The 15,444-nt window shown below is 38.9% G+C and overlaps 1 protein-coding gene across 1 annotated transcript in view; it reads right to left on the minus strand.

The window, feature by feature from the left end:
• The window catches only part of LOC117344644 (kinesin-like protein KIF20B), a 46,169-nt gene that overhangs the window by 6,807 nt on the left and 23,918 nt on the right, over window positions 1-15,444 (minus strand). Inside the window, 13 exon segments of the mRNA XM_033907470.1 lie at window positions 719-844; window positions 1,378-1,585; window positions 2,105-2,257; window positions 2,633-2,692; window positions 2,695-4,023; window positions 4,026-5,119; window positions 6,522-6,747; window positions 7,177-7,353; window positions 7,667-7,948; window positions 8,365-8,539; window positions 8,694-8,893; window positions 10,999-11,174; window positions 13,998-14,019. Of these exon segments, the coding sequence (XP_033763361.1) occupies window positions 719-844; window positions 1,378-1,585; window positions 2,105-2,257; window positions 2,633-2,692; window positions 2,695-4,023; window positions 4,026-5,119; window positions 6,522-6,747; window positions 7,177-7,353; window positions 7,667-7,948; window positions 8,365-8,539; window positions 8,694-8,893; window positions 10,999-11,174; window positions 13,998-14,019 (4,228 nt within the window).

A 15,444-nucleotide genomic window follows, 5' to 3' on the forward strand; every position in this document is an offset into this window, starting at 1 on the left:
TGTGCTCAGTGACCTACCCTGGGAGAAAGTACTCTGTGACCTACCCTGGGAGAAAGTACTCTGTGACCTACCCTGGGAGAAAGTACTCTGTGACCTACCCTGGGAGAAAGTACTCTGTGACCTACCATGGGAGAAAGTACTCTGTGACCTACCCTGGGAGAAAGTCCTCTGTGACCTACCCTGGGAGAAAGTCCTCTGTGACCTACCCTGGGAGAAAGTACTCTGTGACCTACCCTGGGAGAAAGTACTCTGTGACCTACCCTGGGTGACTGTACTCTGTGACCTACCCTGGGTGACTGTACTCTGTGACCTACCCTGGTGACTGTGCTCAGTGACCTACCCTGGGAGAAAGTACTCTGTGACCTACCCTGGGAGAAAGTACTCTGTGACCTACCCTGGGAGACTGTACTCTGTGACCTACCCTGGGAGAAAGTACTCTGTGACCTACCCTGGGAGACTCTACTTGGTGACCTACCCTGGGAGAAAGTACTCTGTGACCTACCCTGGGTGACTGTACTTGGTGACCTACCCTGGGAGACTCTACTTGGTGACCTACCCTGGGAGAAAGTACTCTGTGACCTACCCTGGGTGACTCTACTTGGTGACCTACCCTGGGTGACTCTACTTGGTGACCTACCCTGGGTGACTCTACTTGGTGACCTACCCTGGGAGAAAGTACTCTGTGACCTACCCTGGGTGACTGTACTTGGTGACCTACCCTGGGAGAGGTTTCTGATTTCCTCTTCTTTCCTGTGAAGGTAAGAATCCTGTTTTTCCATTGTCTCCTCTTGTTCTGTGATGGCATTCTTCAACATCTCTATCAAGGACTCGTTAGCCTTGGCATCTGTCAGTACACACAATAGAAAAAATAAGAAATATAACAAGCATGCTGGGTAATGCTAAAAGTAATAAGTGACCTTGACCTTGACCCAAAACCCCTGAAACTCGACCTTGATCTGTAGCTAATCTTACTGAAGTTACATACCAACATTCATCAACATACCTTGAAGCATGGCTGAGAAAAGTGAGCAAAACTGAGTGGATATACAGACAGGCAGACAGATGGACAGGGAGAAAACTTAAAGTTGAATAACTTGAGTTATTGCACAGAAACAAATTTTCTATTTTTAGTAACAGTGACCTTGACCTTGGGACCAGAAAAGCAATTCCAAGCAGCACTTGTGATAAGGAAGATCTGAATGAAGTTTGAATTCAATAAGCCCAAGGCAATTTGAGTTATCGCATGGCAACCTAGGGGACAACACCACCGACATAGTGATACCTATATGTCGCCTGCTTTTTCCACACAAACATAAAATAGACATAAAACATTTTTAAGAAAACTTTCATTCTAACCAGAAACCCTACATGACTGACCTGTTAGAGCAGCTTCAAAATCATTTCGCTCTCTTTCCATGGATATCTTGAAGTCTTTGAGAGCCTGTGACTTAGCTGACAGCTTCTCATCACGACGGATAAGGTCAGATTGGAGCTCCTGAATCTGGCCCCACCTTTGCTTCAGCTCTGCCTCTAGACGACACACTTCAGCTACTGTGCTTGGGCGGCCACTGCGGGACCCAGGATTCTGGTAAAAACAAAATGTTTGCATCAGCAGCAATTCTTGTTTCCCTAAAGTAGTACCAGCAGACTAAACCATGTTTGAAATATCTTTAAGTTAGTTTTCCTACTCAGTTCCTTTGAATATTCTATACTTAAATTCCTTCAATACAACATCAAGCATCAGTGCTACCATAATATGCAAGAGGACTGTGGGGTGCATCACGACACTCCTGTCCCAAGCCAAGTGACAAGAAGAATTGTCAAATCAAAATGCTTTTTATCAAAGCACAACTGCATGTGATGATAATCCCCAGTGTGTGTCAGACATTACAAGGTAAAATGATAAAGGGAAATTACTCTTTCAAAATTCATTGAATCATAATGATATTTATTGCTATCTGAGGGAGTAAAATATGAAGCCATAATGATATTTTTCATATAACACACTTATTTCTATTATATGACATTTGATACAGCTTGAATAAGCTGCTCAAAATTAATAGGATGTCAAAGTGTATTTGACATCATTGATTATGATCTTCACCTTTAGGGCCTGAATGGTGTCTTCAGCATCCTGAATAGCCTTCACTTTATGCGAGAGCTGGTCCTCAAGGTCGCTGACTTTGTGACCCAGTTCCTGAAGACTTGTGCTAGCCTGCTGTAACTGTCGTCTTAAGGTCTGTTCCCGCTCCTGGCTCTACAACACAAATACATCGGTATTCTTACTAAATACTAAGTTTTCAGTCCCAGAGGTCAGAACTTTACCGAACCCCTAGAACACCTTGTACCCCAGTATAACTTTCCACACACCAGAGAAGGTACAAACCTATTGACTATAACAAATTCTCAGCTCTAAAGAAAGTAATATTGTCAATCATTGTTTCTCACGCACTTGCAGTACTAGTATCTGATGAATTTGATTTCACTAGTTGTTATTTCAATATGGCAAATTTAAGAAATGAAACTAATGATTAAGATACTTTTGATCTTTCCACAAAAACGAATGCAAATCTGAATTAAACAACACAAAAAGTAAAATCTAAAAGTTTGAACCACACAACAATATACATACACGGTTGAGTTCCCTGTGTACCGTTGGGACTGGTGACAGAGCCCTGCTGGAGACCCTCACGCTGTCGTGGTGATGAGAAAATTCGCTCTTGGTGCCTCACTTGTCCCTTCCAAAGTCTCCATTTTCTGGTGACACTCTTGCAGTTCTAACTTCAACTTCTGTGACTCCTCATCCTTGTACTTCCTTGGACTGATTTGTAAGTTGGAGTCCGCGAGTCGCCGTTCCAAGGACGAGATTTTACATTTGGCCTCCAGTAGAGCATTGTCAGCGTCGATCTTGTCCTTGCGCAGCCTCCTCACACTACTGCTTTCACTACCTGGACTGAGACAGGCTTTCACCCGCATCTCCTCCAACAGCTTGTGGTACTCCTCACTTTTCACCCTCTCTCTTTCAAGAGTATTCTGCAAGTCCTCAAGTTGTCTTGTTAAATCCTGTCTTTCCTTTTGAGGACTACATGGTAACCGACCTACCTCACTATTGTGTAGCTTTGTCTCTAGCTGATTGATTGTATTTGTCAATTCCTCAATCTTCTTAATTTTTTGACCAACTTCAGTGACTAACACATCAGACTTATCCTTATCCCCAGCTAGTTCCTTGATCTTAGCTGCTTGCGATTCTATGATGCTGGACTTTTCCTCACAAGCCTTCACTAGAGCTGAGAGTTTCTCCTCTTCCTGTTGAAGTTGAATCTTACTTTGTTCACTCTGCACAGTAATTTTTCCCTCCAGCTCTTGCATTTTTCTGTCTGTCTCAGCATTCTGTGAGGTAAGATCACCAACCTTAGTCATGGCCACCTCTAGTTCATTGTTTAGACATTTAACTGTCTGATTTTTTGATTCCAGGTCGTGTTTTAAGGACTCAAGTTCTACCAGCTTTCCTTTAACTGCTGCCATCTCTTCTTCCATTTCTGCCTTTTTACTGACCTCCTCTTCACATCTGACCTTTGACCTCTCCTCCAGTTCCTGGGCGTGTTTGGTTTTTTCCAACAGCTCTTTCTTGGCCCTCTGGTGAAGTGTATTTGTCATGTGTAAGGCCGACTTGGTCTCTGCCAGCTCCATTTTGACTTTAGAGAGTTCAGAGTTTGTTTCGTTACTGGACATTTTAGTCTCATTTTGAAGGTCTGTTAAAACCTTCTTCAGCTCCTCTAGCTGGTGGTCTTTTCCGTGTAAACTTTCCTCTAGACTCTCAGCTTTCTTTTCTAACTCACTCCTCTCTGTCATCAAATCCTTTATCCTGGATTCTGTTGACTCCACTTGCTCTGAAAGTTTACTGATTCCTTCTGCTTGACTTTTCAATTCCCCTTCATCTTTCTCTCTGGCTGTGTTCAATTCACACATCTTCGTTTCTTTACAATCTAATTCTTCTTGAAGCTGAATTAATTTTTCCTTTAAAGTTTCAGTTCACAAAGTCTGTGTGTGTTATCCTCTAATTCCTTTACTAGCTCTTCCTTTTCCTCCTGAAGTGATTTAAATTCACAAAGTTTCTGTCTTAAGCTCTTTAGCTCGCTCATAACTTGTTCATTTTCATCCTTCACTGTTTTAAGTTCGCTGAGATTCTGTCCCAAACTGGCTAACTCATTCTCAAGTTGTTTCTTTTCTTTTGTCACATTTTCTAATTCAATTATTTTATCTCTTAGGCTGGCTAACTCCTTTTCGAGTTGTTCCTTTTCTTGTGTCACATTTTCTAACTCCTTAAGTTTATCTCTTAGGCTGGCTAACTCATTCTCGACTTGTTCCTTTTTCTCATTCACAGTTTCCAATTTAGAAAGTTTTTGTGCTTTTCCTTCTAGTTCATTTTCAACTTGTTCTTTTTCCTCATTAACATTTTCTAGCTCACTAAGTTTCTGTCTTAAGCTGGCTATCTCATCTTCAAGTTGTTTTGTTTTCTCCTCCATAGTTTCCAACTCACAAATTCTCTCTGTTTTGGCCTCCAATTCCTCCTGAAGTTTTGTCAACTTCTGAGTAACTGCCCTTTCACTTTCCCCAGAGGCCTTTTCTTTTTCTTTTCTCAGAGTTCTCAATGTGAAATCTTTCTCATCCAACTCCTTCTGGTCCTGTTCATACAGTTCATTGAGGTCTTTAATCGCGCGGTCCCTGTCAGCTATCTTTTTCTCCATCACCGCCATCTCTGTCTGCAGATTTTTAAGCTCATCATGGAGACTGTCAATTTGGTTTGACTTGACAATCACTCCCGTGTCTGCAGATGACTGGATAGCTGACAACTCTGACTTGAGTCTCTCTATTTCAGCCTCCCTGTCCTTGATAGTCTGACCTAGCTGTTCACACTGACCTTCCAGCCTCTCTATCACTTTCTTACTACCTTTGCTGCCTTTCTTTGATATTTGTTTTAATTCATCCTTGATCTTTTGTAGCTCCTCTGACATATTCTCAGCCAGCTGTCTTTTTGTATCTAGGTCTTGTTTGGCTTGTTCCAGTTCCTCCTTCATTCCTTCAATATTCTGTCTTTCTATCTGGTCTTCCTTCTCACCTGTAACATACCACAACAACAGTTAGTGTTGTATTTTGAAAGAAAGAAAGAATACAGGATATTTTTTTATACGTTGTATTACACCTCTGCCTTCTTCAGCTAAGTAAACTCTGTGAATAAATTAGCGTAGACACAGTGAAAAAAGGCTCAGCAGACTAATAAGTGTGAGAATCTTTATCATAATCATGATGTCATCTCTTTGTGACATTACAAAACATCAACTAGACGGCGCCATTTTGAAAGGACTGATCAACACAATTTTAGCATTTTCTCCTCTTATCAAATGATCTCTGTACAAAAAGCTAATGTCAAGGGAGTAATTTGTCAAAAACTAAACTGAATATTTCAGAAATGGGTGCATATATAACTTATTAATGGGGTAGGTAACAACAAATGGCTGAAGCGTACAGCTCATTTAGAACATTCGCCCATGTCACTACTAACTCTGTGTCAATACACACTGTGCTTGACATAGTTAATCAGAGATGGAAATTGTGGATTGGGATATCAATGAATTAAAAACGTAAAAGGCATTAAACACAAATGTTGAGTTGTTTCTTTTAATTTTGTTAGCAATATATCGGTGTGTTTACATAGATTCACCGGCACTATATCATCTTAGCAACCATAGCTGCTGTAGTTACCAATGTCGCAACACATCCCAACTTTTATTTTCTTCTTACAGTATTTCAATGATTTGTTTGATGTAAATATATGCATTGAACGGTGTATTTATTGCGTTAACGGTGGTATGAATGCAATGGGATACAGACATATTCAACATATAGTGCCAACACACCACCATAAACACAATGAAAACAATGCTCAATCCCTATATTAACCAATGATTAAAACACACTAGATATCCGATAAGAATGCACAAAAGTTCTAGCTCTGGCAACTTGGTAACCCAGGATCCAACAATGTGTAACATCAAACTTTTTCGTGGGACTTTTGCAGCATGCAACAATAATATAACAATAACACAAACACAATATTCGTAAATATAAATACATTATAAAACAAATATTGTTGTATGTATCACTATATAGCAACCACGAAAACAAAGTGCGAAAGTTTATACACAATTAACTTTCCATGTAATAGAGTAGTTCTATTTTAGTGCAATTGCCTCATGTAATTTCACTTGTCAATCATCAACAAAATGTACATAAGGAGTGGTTACTCTGTACTGGAATACTGTGGTTAAAGAAACAACTATTAAGGTTAGCTATACACAAAATAACGTAAATTTCACTTTTATCCACAAGGTATTATGAACTAGTGTGTTCCAGTACAGTGTAACATCTTATCAATATACACTTTTTTTTTTAGTGATCTCAAAACAGCTTTCTTTAAACTTTTATTTTTCTAGTGTAATAACACAGTATATCACGTATACCTTTGGCAACTAGTTGTTCCATCTCTCCATTGAGCTTTGTCAGTTGTGTATTGCGTTCTTCGACACATTTCTCTAGCTCCTCGACTTTGACTTGTAGTTGATCAACCTTATCTTCAGCTATTCTCTGATCCTCCATAATGTGTGATCGATCGATCTGGCTCTCGTCGAGTTGGAATTCGAGGTCCTTGATATGAGAAGTCAGCTGGTCGACCTTCTCCTGCCCTTCCTGAACAGTAATATAATATTTATGTGTCAAATATTTTTCTTAACACTAAAAAACAATTCATTATCAAAACCAGTTGTCTAAACAGTATTAATACAGTTATCAACAAAAAGGGTTTAGTCATTTACATTAATACTGTTTAACATGAGATAATGATAATAAATAATTAATAATAATCTGAAGTTCTTATATACTGCTTTATCACAGTAATCTAACCATCTCAAAGTGGTTCACAAATTATTATCCATGGTTATTTGGCCATTAGCTATCAGCCATCATCTTTCTCAACTCTGCCCCTGGAAACATTCAGCTGGAGCTGCCATTCTGAGCTGCCCCTATCACATCTCATTTACAGTTAAGTCAACTTGAACACAGGTGTAAAGTATTGAGTTCAAACTGTAGTGACCATTTAGTCACGTTCTCCTGACCCACCTTGATGGTTACTTTTGCTGTACTGAATTCCCCCTGTAGTTTCTTGTGTTCCTTGACAGTGGTTGTCAGCTCCTTTTTGGTGGCCTCTGACTCGTGCCGGATCTCTTTCATCCTACGCTGGAGGCTGGATAGAGGGCTGCTCGGGGACAAGGCACTCTGTTTCATATCTTCATTTACCTTCAAAACAAGAACAATAGTTTGGTTGTGTTCAATTTTGAGACAAAAAAATGAAATTTTGTTTGCCACCATCTTGGTAAGAGTTACTTGATCTCATAGAAATAGAAACAAACCCAGAGACGTCCCCTTCATTGCCTGAAAATCCACTGGTAAATCAAGATGACACAAAGGAATATTTTCTCCCAACTTCCAAATAAAAACACTCTTCAATCCATAATAACTATTGGTTGTCACCCAAATACAATCCAGCCATTGTTTTAGGAGACAGATCTACCATTCTCTATACAGAATTCCTTGAAACCTGTGAATTTACCTTGATCTTAGCTGTCACCTCTGTGAGCATATGCTCTTTGGCCTGGAGGTCAGCAGTTGTCTGGTTGACCATTTCTCGTAAACCACCATTGACCGTCTCTAACTCTTCCACTTTCTCTGTGAGAGTTTCCAACTCTTCCTCCTTCCCAGCCAGCGATTCCTGGAGTGTTGCCACCTCCTTCTCCAGCCGCACTGCCTGATCTGGGTAGTCTGCAGACTTAAATGTCCTCAGTTCCTCCTCAAGCTCTGCTATCAATCCTTCAGCTCGAAGATTTTGTTCCACCTTAATGATATTTTGAAATGTTTCATTGCTCTTTAAAAACTAAGTTTAAGTTTAAAAACACTAATGGGCAGATTCATATTTTCCTGGGCCGTTTCTGTTTTTGCAGTCTAAACGGTGTTGTTCGTTTATGAAATAAAGACGGACCTTGTGATATAATATTGTTTTCTGACGAGCCTTCACAAAGACTTCCAAGGCCTGTATTAACATTTGCAGGTCCTTCAAGATATATATATGAAATATTGCATTTAATAACTGACGAACTGGTTTGTCCGCATAAATGAACAGGCCCCTGTTCTTACTAGATATGGGCTGCTCTAGTAAACAATGACATTACTTATTCACCCAATATTGGACTACTATGTTTCAACTTTGATGCAGTAATTCCTTCCTTGCACTGTAACACTAATTGTATTTACCTCAGAAGCTAGATTTTGCTCTCGGTCCTCAAAGCTGTTTTCTAGTTGTGTGACCTTGACCTTGAGCTGTTGTAGTTCCTCGTTCTCCTGTACTAGTTGAGAGAGTTGGGCTCTGGTCTCTTTGTGACCATTCTTTTCCTGGCCCAGCTGTTGGTCAAGGTCCTCACTCACTGCCCTGTATAATTCAAACAGATGTTGCTAAGTAACAGATTTTATAGGAATGCAAAACTGGAAAATTAAGATATTTTTACGCATGTTATAGAAGAAATCAAAAGTTCAAGTGATGGCGGACTGATTAATACTATAGTATGTGATAATTGTCTGCTCACCTAGCAGTCTCTAGTGCCTGTTGAAGCTCCAGTGTAACAGCTGAGTTTCTGTCTAGTTCTGCCTGTAACTCCTTCAACTGGACAGACAAGTTCTGGTAGAAAGTGTCTTTTTCCTCATCCATTACTTTTTTTCTTGGAGAGGAATCACACAAGAGTGTTGAAGTCTTTGTCACACTAGAGTTAGATTTCATCTCCAACATCTGTAAATATTCCCAAAAACCTCAGAAAGGACATTTTGCTTAATTGTTTAGGTACAATAATGTAAAATTTGAAATGGCAAAATGATAATCTATTGGTTGAGTGCAGGGTCTCAACCTTGTCATTGATCAGGCTCCACACCTCTATACCCTACAGTATATATTTACCTGTTGTTTGAGTGTGGAGATCTCAGCCTTGTAGACATTGACTAGGGCTCCACACCTCTATACCCTACAGACTATATTTACCTGTTGTTTGAGTGTGGAGATCTCAGCCTTGTAGCCATTGATAAGGGCTCCACTCTTCTATACCCTACAGACTATATTTACCTGTTGTTTGAGTGTGGAGATCTCGGCCTTGTAGACATTGACTAGGGCTCCACACCTCTATACCCTACACACTATATTTACCTGTTGTTTGAGTGTGGAGATCTCAGCCTTGTAGACATTGACTAGGGCTCCACACCTCTATACCCTACAGACTATATTTACCTGTTGTTTGAGTGTGGAGATCTCAGCCTTGTAGCCATTGATAAGGGCTCCACTCCTCTATACCCTACAGTATATATTTACCTGTTGTTTGAGTGTGGAGATCTCAGCCTTGTAGACATTGACTAGGGCTCCACTCCTCTATACCCTACAGACTATATTTACCTGTTGTTTGAGTGTGGAGATCTCAGCCTTGTAGTCATTGATCAGGCTCCACACCTCTATACCCTACAGTATATATTTACCTATTGTTTGAGTGTGGAGATCTCGGCCTTGTAGTCATTGATCAGGCTCCACACCTCTATACCCTACAGTATATATTTACCTATTGTTTGAGTGTGGAGATATCAGCCTTGTAGACATTGACTAGGGCTCCACACCTCTATACCCTACAGATTATATTTACCTGTTGTTTGAGTGTGGAGATCTCAGCCTTGTAGACATTGACTAGGGCTCCACACCTCTATACCCTACAGTATATATTTACCTGTTGTTTGAGTGTGGAGATCTCAGCCTTGTAGACATTGACTAGGGCTCCACACCTCTATACCCTATAGTATATATTTACCTGTTGTTTGAGTGTGGAGATCTCAGCCTTGTAGACATTGACTAGGGCTCCACACCTCTATACCCTACAGACTATATTTACCTGTTGTTTGAGTGTGGAGATCTCGGCCTTGTAGTCATTGATCAGGCTCCACACCTCTATACCCTACAGTATATATTTACCTGTTGTTTGAGTGTGGAGATCTCGGCCTTGTAGACATTGACTAGGGCTCCACACCTCTATACCCTACAGACTATATTTACCTGTTGTTTGAGTGTGGAGATCTCAGCCTTGTAGCCATTGATAAGGGCTCCACTCCTCTATACCCTACAGACTATATTTACCTGATGTTTGAGTGTGGAGATCTCGGCCTTGTAGACATTGACTAGGGCTCCACACCTCTATACCCTACAGACTATATTTACCTGTTGTTTGAGTGTGGAGATCTCGGCCTTGTAGACATTGACTAGGGCTCCACACCTCTATACCCTACAGACTATATTTACCTGTTGTTTGAGTGTGGAGATCTCAGCCTTGTAGCCATTGATAAGGGCTCCACTCCTCTATACCCTACAGACTATATTTACCTGTTGTTTGAGTGTGGAGATCTCGGCCTTGTAGTCATTGATCAGGCTCCACACCTCTATACCCTACAGTATATATTTACCTATTGTTTGAGTGTGGAGATCTCAGCCTTGTAGCCATTGATAAGGGCTCCACTCCTTTATACCCTACAGACTATATTTACCTGATGTTTGAGTGTGGAGATCTCGGCCTTGTAGACATTGACTAGGGCTCCACTCCTCTATACCCTACAGTATATATTTACCTGATGTTTGAGTGTGGAGATCTCCGCCTTGTAGACATTGACTAGGGCTCCACTCCTCTATACCCTACAGACTATATTTACCTGTTGTTTGAGTGTGGAGATCTCAGCCTTGTAGACATTGACTAGGGCTCCACTCCTCTATACCCTACAGATTATATTTACCTGTTGTTTGAGTGTGGAGATCTAAGCCTTGTAGACATTGACTAGGGCTCCACACCTCTATACCCTACAGACTATATTTACCTGTTGTTTGAGTGTGGAGATCTCAGCCTTGTAGCCATTGATAAGGGCCTGTTCCTGCTTAATACTGTCCTCCTCTGCCCGCTGACATCTTGACTTCCACACACGTACTTCCTCCTCCTTCTGTTTGACAGTCTGCTCCAGGAACCCGACACATCCTTTGACAGTGCTCAGTTCCTCTGTAATGTCAGGATTTTCATGTCTATGTTCTTATTATCATGGACGATGGCTTAAAGAATTGAAGATTTATCTGGGACTGTTTCATAAATTGTTTCCTTTGAAGTTTGCATTAAATACCATGCTAGTTCATTTTATGTTACAAAACATGTTAGTAATTTGTAACAATAAAACAAAAAAATGCGAAAATGTGATTCATATTTTTTTTGACATGCAGTCATAAATATCTTTAAAACTATAAAAGTCTTGCATATTATTATACTATTGAATATAAAAAATATACTAAATCATGTTTTTAATTAAATTCTTTTGCCCAAATTAGGATTTGTGTGCTCAAAGTCGATTGTATAATATATTACTGTCCTCCTTAAGTTACATATTTAATGCTATTACTGCCCTCCAATAGTAACATACTTAATGCTATTACTGCCCTCCAATAGCGACATACTTCATGCTATTACTGCCCTCCAATAGCTACATACTTAATGCTATTACTGCCCTCCAATAGTAACATACTTACTGCTATTACTGCCCTCCAATAGCTACATACTTAATGCTATTACTGCCCTCCAATAGCTACATACTTAATGCTATTACTGTCCTCCAATAGCTACATACTTAATGCTATTACTGCCCTCCAATAGTTACATACTTAATGCTATTACTGCCCTCCAGTAGCTACATACTTAATGCTATTACTGCCCTCTAATAGTTACATACTTAATGCTATTTATTGCCCTCCAATAGTTACATACTTAATGCTATTACTGCCCTCCAATAGTAACATACTTAATGCTATTACTGCCCTCCAATAGCTACATATTTAATGCTATTACTGCCCTCCAATAGCTACATACTTAATGCTATTACTGCCCTCCAATAGTAACATTATTAATGCTATTACTGCCCTCCAATAGGTACATACTTAATGCTATTACTGCCCTCCAATAGTTACATACTTAATGCTATTACTGCCCTCCAATAGTTACATACTTAATGCTATTACTGCCCTCCAATAGCTACATATTTAATGCTATTACTGCCCTCCAATAGCTACATATTTAATGCTATTACTGCCCTCCAATAGGTACATACTTAATGCTATTACTGCCCTCCAATAGCTACATACTTAATGCTATTACTGCCCTCCAATAGTTACATATTTAATGCTATTACTGCCCTCCAATAGTAACATACTTAATGCTATTACTGCCCTCCAATAGTAACATACTTAATGCTATTACTGCCCTCCAATAGTAACATACTTAATGCCATTACTGCCCTCCAATAGTAACATTATTAATGCTATTACTGCCCTCCAATAGCTACATACTTAATGCTATTACTGCCCTCCAATAACTACATACTTAATGCCATTACTGCCCTCCAATAGTAACATACTTAATGCTATTACTGCCCTCCAACAGTTACATACTTAGTGCTATTACTGCCCTCCAAACATTTCAAGTTCTCTTTTTATTTTAAATTCAAATGAAATGATAAATTACATCTCGAAGAAAATCAAGTATATTTTGCCTCTTTATTTGGTTCATAAATTATGAAGTTATAAGTGATCATATTCAAAACACTCATGAAATGTCTTCATTTGCCGATGTTTATTTAAATTATTCCTTCTAAACGATGGGTGTCATTACATACATTTTTTTGACAAGTAGTGCATATGCAGTTGATGGTGAAGCATCTTTGATATTTGATTTTCGGCATTTTTCATTTATCGGTTGGCCCAGAGTTGTTCGTTTTTGAAATAAGGACAGAGCTGGTGATTTTATGTTGTTTTCAGGCGAGCCTTGACAAAGACTTTCAAGTCCTGTTTCTAGATATGAAGATCTATCAAGATCCATGCCGGAAATATCACATCTAAAAATAGACGAACTGGACCAGATAAACAAACAGGCCCTTGATCTCTGTAAGTTGGTGTCTCAGGTTGATATTGATAATGTTACAAGATTGATACGAACATCTTTCACTGATATTAGTGTTTTAATCTGGCTTCTATCACCTTTCTGGGTTGGTGTCATCAGCTAGTTGATATATATGTCTTTGATTTATTGTTACTCCTTCAATTGAAATAAAAGTTTTTTCAGTGAATACTGGAACCTTATCTACTGTAACTTCAAAATCTCGACACAAGGGGGAATACTCTTGATTGTCTAAACTCAGAATTGGTCCAAAGATAAGACATAAAGTATCTCGGTCCGAGGGATTACTGTCATGTCTTGCTGTAGATGACTATTTTGAATCCTATCCTGTCAATAACATCCAAAACTGTACAATTTATAACACATGTATGCGGAGTGTTTTTTTCATGGAACTCGATATTGGGTCGATATTTTACTGGAATAGCACAAATAAACATATCTCAAAAATCTAATAGGAAAAGCATACTTGTCCTCTTTCATTATTATTTTGTGTGTGTTCTGGCTTGTGAATATTTCATTGAAACTGGCATTATTTCAAATGAGCTGTTGAGTAGTTGCTTGCACAATGGCTAGCCCTTAAGCAGTGACTTGCTCATCAGATACCCTTCAGAGGAGTAACAGGGAGGAGGCATCTGCCATGTGTTCTTCCATGCTAAGTTTTAACGTAACATTACTCACCAATTTTGCAGCTGAAAATAATGCTCAGACTTTTGGGATTATGCTCAGACTAAAAAATCTTACTTTTACATAAATTTTTAAAAGAGAAATTATAGGAAGTGATCAGATGCAGAAATATATGTTCACATTCCCAAAGTCTGGGCATTAACGGTGATAGGGTAGACTGGCAGACCCCTCCCCACGACTGGAAACTCACACTGCACTCACCTGCAACGAGACACAAACACACCTATCAAAATAGTATTCAACCTTAAAGAATCATAAAACACTACTAGTTGTTCAGACAATACATGTATATATCTTCTTGAATTATTCTTGGAAATTCAATCTGAATTATGAAAGTTTGTAAAAAGGTCTATGACAAATCATATGACCAGTTAATTCAAAAATTACAAACAAGAATATATCAAATTTACAAAAGCTGTCAAACAGAATGAGTTAACATATTTAATGTACAGGTGAGTGAGGGGGGAACAGATAGGGGGCGGATGTTCTGCCAGAAGTTGCCCAGAATCACCACAAACCATCTCCACATAACACAAACTATTATATCGCAGTTAAACATGTTTTATTAGGTACATATTTTTTGCTTCAAAACATTCAGACTGTGTAGTATGATTTCATTATATATAGGACTGCATTGATCATGATTATACTTGACGTGGGATTTAAATCACACATATACATAAAACATATTCAGTCAATTCTACCTTCTCCGAAGGATGATGGGACAGATTTTTCAAAGCAGCAATTTGATAAAACAAAAACAAAAAAGAGATGAAGAACAAAAAATGTATATGGTTAAGTTATTAAAACAGAATATCAAAGACAGATTTAAGTACCCATGGCCACCTTTTTTATCTTTATTTGTTCTATGAAAGTTTCATTTTTCCCAACTTTTCTCATATTACCCATTATTGATCATCTGTTGAATTTTTGTTATAAATCACACAACTTAACATTCACAAATAAGGATCAAGGGGAAACTACATACGGAAATTAAGAGACATGCACTACTACTGAGTAAGTAGCAATAACAAACTTCAAAACCAAAATGGCCTCCTGTCAGCCATTTTGTTTTCATTTGTCAAGTCTCAAAATTGAACATGCATAACTAAGGACTCACAGAAACCTACATTGAGAAAGATTGTTCGAAAACCTTTTTAAGTAAGAGAAATAACAGGAATTGTTAGACAATTGACAGACAACAGTGATTTGAACAACCCACTATTATCAGATGGTGGGCTAAAAATAATGGCCTGATTGGGCCTTGTTAATGTACCAGTAATATCGTTCAACTGTACAGCCGATGTTTTACGGGATGTTTTTACCCTTTATACTATAGGAACAAACCCTAGTAACCCAGTGAGCACACTACTCAGCCATATAAGCTGGGAATAATACTGACTAACAGGTCAGAACTGTACAACATCCTCCAGGCCTCACATACATATATCCCATGAAGTGTGACTACACCAATATAAAACCCCTTACACATCAACACTGAATTATCACATAATATATCTGAATCACTGCTTAAAGCAAAAGTGTTAAAAATCACAGCCTCCTCAGTTCTATCTACAGCATATAGTATCGTGTACAAAATACCTTGTATTGTCATGGTAACCACTGGAATTTTGTGGATTTTGTCAAG

The sequence above is a fragment of the Pecten maximus genome, chromosome 16 (genome assembly GCF_902652985.1).
Source record: "Pecten maximus chromosome 16, xPecMax1.1, whole genome shotgun sequence".
NCBI classification, from domain to species: Eukaryota; Metazoa; Mollusca; class Bivalvia; order Pectinida; family Pectinidae; genus Pecten; species Pecten maximus.